Genomic DNA, 10000 nt, shown 5'->3' on the forward strand with positions numbered 1-10000 from the left:
GGCCCCTTTAATGGTGTATAGGCTATGTTATGTAGGGCCTGGGGATCCGAATAATGTCGTTGCAGGGCCCGACAAATGGCTTGCATTTGCTGAACCGGTACCTGGTATCTGACAGGGCCCCTGTAGACCTATTGGCTTATATTATGAGGGGCCCTGGGGATAAGAATGGGCCCCTGAAACATATGTTGGCCGAACCGGTACCTGGTATCTGACAGGGCCCCTATATTGGCTTATATTAGAGGGGGCCCTGGGGATAAGAATGGGCCCCTGAAACATATGTTGGCCGAACCGGTACCTGGTATCTGACAGGGCCCCTATATTGGCTTATATTATGAGGGGCCCTGGGGGTAAGAATGGGCCCCTGAAACATATGTTGGCTGAACCGGAACCTGGTATCTGGCAGGGCCCCTATATTGTCTTATATTATGAGGGGCCCTGGGGGTAAGAATGGGCCCCTGAATAATGTCATTGCAGGGCCCCCGAATCATTGGTTATATAAGTATTACATACTTGCATATTTTGTATGGCAATGGTTTTGAAACATAGCAAACAGCCCTGTCTGATCAACAAGTAGGCCTAATTGAGTCATCATGTGTGTGTCAGGCCAGCTTATTTTTTTTATTCTTCATATTCGCTGTGATCATCCCCTCATTTAAAGTGTTATTTTATTTGGTAATGCAATATCTACAGGGCTCTAAATTAACAACAGCCAACCGGCCAAATATTGATGAAATTTCAGTTTGGCTGGTAGAAGAGACAACCTTACTAGCCACATTGGCCCATTAGTAAATGTGTGTTTGGCTAGTAAAATTAACATGTAACCACTTTGGCTGGTGATGAAAAAAGTAGATTTAGCGTCCTGTCTATATAGCACTGGGAGAATGCAATTGATACTGACAGAGAACGAAGACCAAACCCATGCATCATTGATTGTCATACCGGGGAACCTAGGACCCAGGGGACATAGGACCAGGGAACAGCTACCACACTCCCGATTGGCTGCGATGCAGAAGGAAATGTTATTTCCGAAAATGTTTGAGCAGCTTTCAGCAGTGGTAAAATAGCCGAAAGATTTTACAATAGACACGCAATTTCCGAAACCTATAGAATTGAAAAACAAATTCGAACGGCAGAGTTAGCAAAGTCATTTTGATATAGGCCTAACTGTAGACAAGTTTGAATAGGCGGCAGTCAGAGACACTCTAGCATTGGTGGATGATCGCTCTGTTATCATGCTTGGATTATTTATATGGGATTTTCTATGTCAAAGACAACGTCAAAAGGTAAGAGATATTTTGATTTGCGCTTAAATTGAGTATGTTTGATGTACACCATGGCTTTACATTAGTCTATTTTTTGCATGGTTGAATGAAATGGGGTTGTTCCACAAACTTGAATTGATTCGTGGCCTGAGGTTGATGGTGTCCAAGGCAGGCTGTCTCATGAAACAAAACCACATTGCATCCCATAATGGAGCCTGCTACGTTTATTAGCATTAGCAGGCTGATTTACTTGAGTCAGTATAGTTGTATTTAAGTTGTTGTGGGACTTTCCTCTTGTATTGGATATCTGTTGTCTACTAGCGCACAGGCATGCCTTTCAATTTGAAGAAAGAAATGTTTGTGTTTGAAAGTAACTTCACGTTTTACAATAATATGTTCTCGGTCATACAATTACGCACTCCATGTGTCAAAACGTTCTGCTCCGCTGGTTTCTCGGTGCGTTTTATTCTATGGGCTACATGGAAAGGATCACTGCTTGGCCACGAACTGGAGAGCTTTGACAAAACTATCGGAAGCAGGTGCTCATCACAACTGTTTTCTTTGTCCAGATTGTTGACGCATAGCCTATGATAATATGCAGCATAATGGAAAGCGGCAAAATATACTTTCTTTGTGTACCGGTAATAATATAGGCCTACCTGTGGTCTTTTACACGACATCTTTTTAAATGTCGAAAGCAAAGACTTCTCTGAAATGTGAACAGTCTTAGCCTATGATGTTGTTAGTGAATTGGAGTCGCTTTCAGCAGAGTAGAAAGTACCTTTGGGCTGCACCGTGCGCAAATGCCGTCGCTTGCCAACCATGGCACGGGTGCCGTCCCTCTGATGTGTTTTGGTGTGGAGTTTTTGCCTGCCTGCATAGCAAAATTTCCTGGCAAAAAACCTGAAAACTAACTGGATTTTTTTTTTTTGGAGGGGGGGGGGTATAGTAGGGGGGCCCTGCGTCATTGCAGGCCCAGGGGCCCACAAAATGATAATCCGTCCCTGGACGCAGGTCTACCTAGCGCATTCTCTGTGTCTCCTCCCCCATTAGGCTACATGCACAAACAAACGTGGTGAGTGAAATGGTTTGACAGAAATATAGTGAAACGGGTGAGGAATACGGGCTCCTGTTCAAAAAAGGTGACACTACCTCCTATCGTTTTGCCAATGATGACTTAAACAACCTACCACTTTGTAAATTGTGAATGACAATGTTGTCGTAACGTAAGCTGTACATCGTAGCAGCCGGACTACAGGCATGTTTCAATATTTGAAGCGAAAACATGCTAAACAAACTACTCTACCCCTACCACAATAGTGGCGCAAGGTGGAAAGCAATCACGGATGCAATTAGCCTAGAACTACCTACTACGATATGCTTCCAATTTATTCGGCAGAGAAGAGAGGTTTTCAACATATGCTTAAAGTTTTGGATGCGCTGCTTCCTCGCCTGTATAATCTTAACCAACATATGTGAGTTGAAAGGAATCTCTCTCCCTCCCTCTCTCGCTCACACACACACACACACACACACACACACACACACACACACACACACACACACACACACACACACACACACACACCCAAGCAACCGGAGCACTCGGTCTCTCGCGCGCTCTCTCTCCCCCCCTCTCTCTAAAGCCCTACTCGGATGGGACTAGTTAGGAGACTTGTGGTAAAGTAACCGCGTCTGAACGCGCCATGTCAGTAAAGAAAGATAGCGGCGATATCGGTAAACTTCGCCGAGAGTTTTACCGCCTGTTGCAGTTCGGAGAAATTACCAGCTGTAAAACTAGTTCTAATCCTGTGCGAATGCGCTGATGTCTGATTTAAAGGCATGAAACGCGATATCTAATCTACTCAGGCTTGCAAACGTTACCGTCTTGAAGTAAGCATTGTTTTAGGGTGTTGCTCCAAAATGTTTTCGCCGTGTTAACGCAGCAGTGTTAAAGGGGTATGCCACTATTTTGGGGCTTAATGCAGTTAAAATCGTTGGCTGGGGTTTATTAAGGTGGTAAAGTGTGTTATTTTTCATGTAAGACGTTGTCTTGCATCGACATGTATTCAGACGCATTAGGCTACTATGGGCTCTGATGGGAAACCAGCAGGCAATTGCTAAATTTGTTCATCTGGGACAAGAGCCTCCATACATCTGTACTATAATGCATCATTAATATATTGTGGGGATGGATGGCACGTGACGACAAATCTCAACAGTGCCCCTCACATTTTTTGTTCTTTCTCTGAGATGTTTCAATGTAATCCCAATTGGTCATTTCTATTAGCAATGTTCTGGGATAAATTACATTAGGCCATTGTGGCCTGGACTTCCCAAACTTTACTATGAGCCCTCCACATACAGGTAGATTCCAGCCAAGCCCCCCTTGACATGGGACGTGCCACACTATTTTTTTCTGTGCACACAGTCTCACACCTTGATAAAGTTTGTGTATTCCTAAGACCATTCAGGTACTACAGAAAGCACAATACATAAATATTGTAAAGGAAAAAAATATTCCACTGGGATTTTAAGCCTATTTTTGGTTTATTTTGGCTACTTACAGTAGGTCATTCAATTAATTTTGCTATATTTTCCCTGCCAATCTGCCACGGCCCCCCTGGCATCCTCTCACGGCCCCCCAGGCGTCCCCAGGCCCCACTTTGAAAACCCCTGCTATAGGCTACCCCATGTCCATATAAACTGGTCCAGTCCGAGTAGGCTTCACTCACACACACCAGAGGCACCGCCACACAAACAGAGTCTCTCTCTCTCTCTCTCTCTCTCTCTCTCTCTCTCTCTCTCTCTCTCTCTCTCTCTCTCTCTCTCTCTCTCTCTTCTCTCATTCTCTCTCTCTCTCTCTATCTCTCTCATTCTCTCTCTCTCTCTCTCTCTCTCTCTCTCTCTCTCTCTCTCTCTCTCTCTCTCTCTCTCTCTGTCTCTGTCTCTCTCTCTCTCTCTGTGTCTCTCACACACTCACACACTCACACACACAACACCACGTTGGGGCCTAGAGTTTTTTTTTCCCGTTTTATTTGTTGTTTTTTTTTGGGGGGGGGGTATTGAATCGAATCGTGAATCGAGTTTGGTAATGAAAAAATCTAGATTTTTTTTCAGGGTGAATCGCCCAGCCCTACAATATCTTAACGTTTTCCTTTGTGTACACACACACACACACACACACACACACACACACACACACACACACACACACACACACACACACACACACACACACACACACACACACTCACTCACTCACTCACTCACTCACTCACTCACTCACTCACTCACTCACTCACTCACTCACTCACTCACTCACTCACTCACTCACTCACTCACTCACTCACTCACTCACTCACTCACTCACTCACTCACTCACTCACTCACTCACTCACTCACTCACCTGTGGGAGGGGCTCAAACACAAAGCCAATCGCCACGACAACCAGTAGCACAACCATCGACGCCAAAAACCCAGCAATCTGCAAACACACATGCACGAAAATGGAGATAAGGCCTGTTAATTTGCCTTTCTTATCTTCATGATAAAAACAGTAGCTGCAGCTCAGTACAGCCACATACTGTATGCGCACAAGACACTCAGTGCATTCAGTACATTCATTGATAACACTAAAACCGGACGCTGTTGGTGTGTAATGGCCTTTATGGTGCAAAAACATTGCTTCACCAACACGTTAGGATTAGAGGTTGGATTTGTTTGATGTGGGCACTGTCTCCTAATCTTCAGTTCTGTTATAATGGGAGACTATGTGAGTGCACCACAAGAACTGCAGGTGTGTGTGTGTGTGTGTGTGTGTGTGTGTGTGTGTGTGTGTGTGTGTGTGTGTGTGTGTGTGTGTGTGTGTGTGTGTGTGTGTGTGTGTGTGTGTGTGTGTGTGTGTGTGTCACCTGTGTTCTTCCTCCTGTGCTTTCCTGCACCAAACTGCGTGACATGGAACAGGTGATGGCAAAAGTCTGGAAGAACGAACTAATGAAATTACACAAGCCCAACGCAATCAGCTCCTGTAGAGAGAGAGAGAGAGAGAGAGAGAGAGAGAGAGAGAGAGAGAGAAAGAGAGAGAGAGAGAGAGAGAGAGAGAGAAAGAAAGAGAGAGAGAGAGAGAGAGAGAGAGAGAGAGAGGGAGAGGGAGAGGGAGAGGGAGAGGGAGAGAGAGAGAGAGAGAGAGAGAGAGAGAGAGAGAGAGAGATGGTTAGAAACCCTGTGCTATGCTCAGGGGTGATAGAGCAGGGTAAAAAGTTCAGGCTCAGGATTTTTTTTCACTAACGACGACACATTTTGACACATTATTCAAACATTTAATAGCCTGTGTATGACCATTATTCAAGCCTGATAGTAGAAGAAAACCCTGAACCTGTAACACTTTCTGAGATAAGAATAACCTAATGGCTAATTATTATCAATGTTTTTATTTTTGCAAACTCTGTCAAGCCTGAAATCAGGCATGGAGCCTGAATACTATCAGCCCTGTATGCTTGTGAAAGACAGAGAGTGTTCCTGTGTGTGTTAATGTGTGTATATTGGAGAGGCACGACCAAACGTACAGACGTGTATGTTTGACCAACGACAATATTATCACACATCGGTACATATTAAGATTCAATTTCTGTCTCTCTCTCTCTCTCTCACACACACACACACACACACACACACACACACACACACACACACACACACACACACACACACACACACACACACACACACACACACACACACACACACACACACACACACACACACACACACACACACACACACACACACACACACACACACACACACACACACAGGCATGTTTGGCGCCAATGTTATCGGATTATGTAACCACCCACCAAAACACACACATTATTCATATCACACACACAAACAGACACAGACACACAGACACAATTCCCATTCAATCAAACATAGAGAGATGAATACATATTTGAGCAGGCACATAACAACGCTATCGCCTCTTATACAGAAAGAACATCAGTCCATATCAGGACAAAATGTTTCAAACATGACACATACAAGCACACGCAGTTGCCAAGCATGTGAACACACAAACGTGAACACACAAACGTGAGCACACAAACGTGAGCACACACACGTTAACACACACACACACGTTAACACACACACACGTTTACACACACACACACACGTTTACACACACACACACACGCGCACGCACACAGACACAGACACACACACGTGTACACACACACATACCTGGTTGCCATCCACACTGTAGCCGTGTTTGAGTGCGAAGATCTTGGCCAGAGAGATACCCATGGAGAAGCCCACGATTGCTATGGCAAGTGAGTCCATGGCAACCTTGGAGAAGAGGGTGTGGTCTGGCAGGGCAGGTGGGAGGAGCCTGGAAGAGCGCGGAAACAAGATTTTTAAAAAATGTTTTTCACAAACACCCACCACCTTCTGAATTCATGCTCATACACAAACTATTGGCAATAGCGTTGCGTTCAAAATATCGGTTACGGGATACGGTATTGCAGGCCTCTTCAAGATACCCTTATTGATATGGCAGCATCAGTATTGATATTTCATGTGCAACAAAAAATTAGTTTAGCAAATTGTTGAAACTGCAATGAATCAAGTTGCTGAAATCACCTTGAAGGCCATGTATCGGGATGCACATGTATCCCAATACGCATCATATCATATCCCCTCTATCAGGATGTGTATCATATTGTGAGGTTGTTGCCAATACCCACCCCTAATTGGTTAAGACGTGAGAGTGTATATACAGTAAACTATACTATATGTGCGTATGTTTGCGCGCGTGGAGTGCACATGTGTGTTATTCGTGTGTATGTTCATGTGTGTTAGCATACGTGTGTGTCAGTGTGCATGATAGTGTGTCTTTGCGCATGTGTGCACGCATGTGTGCATGCCTGCGTATGTGTCTGTGCGTGCTCATGCAAGTGTGTATGTGTGTGTGTGTGTGTGTGTGTGTGTGTGTGCCAGTGACGTGCAGTGAAGGGTATGGTAGGGTAGGCAGTAAATATAGAATATATATCTATTTATATATATATATATTAACGGTGGGTTCGGTCCTCCCCCAGAAAAAAATGTATTTCTTAGATGCAATTTCCTGCATTTTAACCAAATCTGGAGAGTCACTATCAGCTAAAAACTTTTACAAATGTGTGTGCTGTGTGTGTGTGTGTGTGTGTGTGTGTGGTGTGTGTGTGTGTGTGTGTGTGTGTGTGTGTGTGTGTGTGTGTGTGTGTGTGTGTGTGTGTGTGTGTGTGTGTGTGTGTGTGTGTGTGTGTGTGTGTGTGTGTGTGTGTGTGTGTGTGTGTGTGTGAGAGAGGGGGGCCTTATGCCACAAGGTATGGTTTGAATAGGCAAATAGGCCTATTCACATAAACATGCTGATATTTTCTTTAATGTGCAACAAATTAGTAGGCCTATGTTTCTCTAAATACTGTAAATATAAAGTAGGCTATAAGATGCCATCAGTGCTTAACCACCACAGCTCTAATAACTAAATAAGTAAATAGGCTACACTATTTAGACATTTGGACATTGTCAGTAGACCTAAATCTGAAACAATAAGTGAAAACATAATTTCAATTTCTTGAAAAGGCCAGCTACACTTATTTGTTTTGCCAAATTAGCTCCAGGACCCATACTTTGTACACCTTTAAGGACCTGTAGGCCTACATTTTACAATAATAATTTAGAAAGCTACAACATTTTGGGGGAAAAGCTTTAACTTTTGGCTTTAGCAGTTGATTTTGTTGCTCTTCTGTTTATTCTGTTGCAAATGCCAGGGCGTTTCACATGGATGGAGGGTGGCACAGTGTAGCCTACTTTATAAAATGTCTAGTTCACCAACTGTGAATCACACCATAGCATGTGAGGGGGAAACGATTTACATTTAGCAATAAACCAACCTAGGTAACAGCTCCTGCCTCACTGCCGCGTTTTGTGCTGATAATCAAACACTCACAGACAAGAAGGAAAGTAGGCAAGGGGGCGGGTTGCTTGCAAACATGACCCGTGCATTCAGACAGTATCGAGTAAACCAACGAAACCACTTCTGAGACTCATCCTTGTGCGTGATAGTATTCTCAAACACTTCAGCTACGGTTGTGCAAGGTGTTTCAAATAAAGTCAATTTGTGAGTGCGGAAGCACTCCGAGAAACCATCCCCAGTCAATCGTCCTGTTCCACGTTGATCTCGACTCGCACACCGCGCACTTCAAAAGAACGCAGCTGCACTTGCTAACAGGCTCCACACAACTCACGCATCGCGTAGTCATGACTCATCATCATAATAAATTAGGGAAATTGAGTCATGTCGTACGCTCAAAAAACAATCTCGCGTCCATAATAACACACACACGGTCTATTCATGTCCACCACCGCACAACCAATCTTCAATGTCAACACCCTGACAAACGGTGACAACAAAAGGCACCACGAACAAACTTGAGCAAGTTCATGTTAAAAGGCTACCCGCAGCATAATAATTAGATGAATCTTACCTTAAAGCAGAATCACAAGTAGGCTGTGTTTTTCATGCAAGCTAGTTCCATTAAAAGCCCGGGGTGGTTGACATGATGAAGACATTTTGTCCCAGTGCAAACTACTTGAAGCTGCTACCCATCTGATGTTGAATATTTCCACAATGCAGCGATTGCAAACGGCTCAGCTGTCTGTCATCTTTCTTGCTACTTCTCGGCATTTTTTAAAAAAATAATAAAGACAAAAAGCCAAAGACTGCCATGTTTTCTTTCCGATACGGCTAGAGATTTGAACAAGCCTTGCCTTGCTAGTTGTTGCTATCATAGCTGCCTGTAGGGCAGAAATTGGCTACTACCTGAATTGTAACAATTTTTCATTTTGGGCGCTGTGATTGGCTCACATACTCCCGCCACAGAGTAAAGGCTCTGCTTTTAGTCCCATTGACAAGCTATGTGACAACTTAATACGCATGCGCAAACTTCTACATTGACAGCATTGAAGGCAGGGTAGGCAGAGGAAAAGCGAGCCTTACCGGGCTGCCTGGCTGGCATTCGAAAGCTCTGCTTTCAGCCTGTCTCTGCTACCAGCCGGGACTGCGCGTTGCCACGGCAACCTGCCCAAGCCTGAGCGCTTTGCTTCGTGCGATTACTTAGGTTTTTGATCGTTGTCCTGTGTATACTGTACTTTAAACAGCTCATAATTTATGCTGAATCAATGTTATTGTTGTGTAGGCCTATGTGAACTCTGAAGAATATTTTTTTAAACACGTGTTAGTTTTTATTTTTAAGACATTTATCCCAGGGTAGGCACTGCCTACCCTGCCTACCCTGACCGCACGTCTCTGGTGTGTGCTCACCCTGAAGGGATGGTTCCCACCACGGCCACCTGGTAGTTCTGGAAGAGGCTGACTCCATAGGACACCCCTGTGGAGACAATCACCTGGAGACACACACACACACACACACACACACACGCACACACACACACACGCAGACACACACGCAGACACACACGCAGACACACACGCAGACACACACGCAGACACACACACAGACACACACACAGACACACACACAGACACACACGCAGACACACACACACAGACACACACACAGACACACACGCAGACACGCGCACACACACGCAGACACGCGCACAGACACACACAGACACACACGTGCGCGCACACACACACGCGCGCACACACACGTACGCATACACGTAATATG

At 44.6% G+C, this 10000-nt stretch overlaps 1 protein-coding gene across 1 annotated transcript in view; it reads right to left on the reverse strand.

Moving 5' to 3' along the window:
• The window catches only part of slc26a5 (solute carrier family 26 member 5), a 52239-nt gene that overhangs the window by 20080 nt on the left and 22159 nt on the right, over nucleotides 1-10000 (reverse strand). Inside the window, exons 8-11 of the mRNA XM_063193089.1 lie at nucleotides 9628-9710; nucleotides 6507-6654; nucleotides 5177-5290; nucleotides 4672-4749 (exon numbers count right to left, since the gene is read on the reverse strand). Of these exons, the coding sequence (XP_063049159.1) occupies nucleotides 4672-4749; nucleotides 5177-5290; nucleotides 6507-6654; nucleotides 9628-9710 (423 nt within the window). The remainder of the gene's footprint in view (nucleotides 1-4671; nucleotides 4750-5176; nucleotides 5291-6506; nucleotides 6655-9627; nucleotides 9711-10000) is intronic.

This window comes from Engraulis encrasicolus, unplaced genomic scaffold, assembly GCF_034702125.1.
Source record: "Engraulis encrasicolus isolate BLACKSEA-1 unplaced genomic scaffold, IST_EnEncr_1.0 scaffold_28_np1212, whole genome shotgun sequence".
NCBI classification, from domain to species: Eukaryota; Metazoa; Chordata; class Actinopteri; order Clupeiformes; family Engraulidae; genus Engraulis; species Engraulis encrasicolus.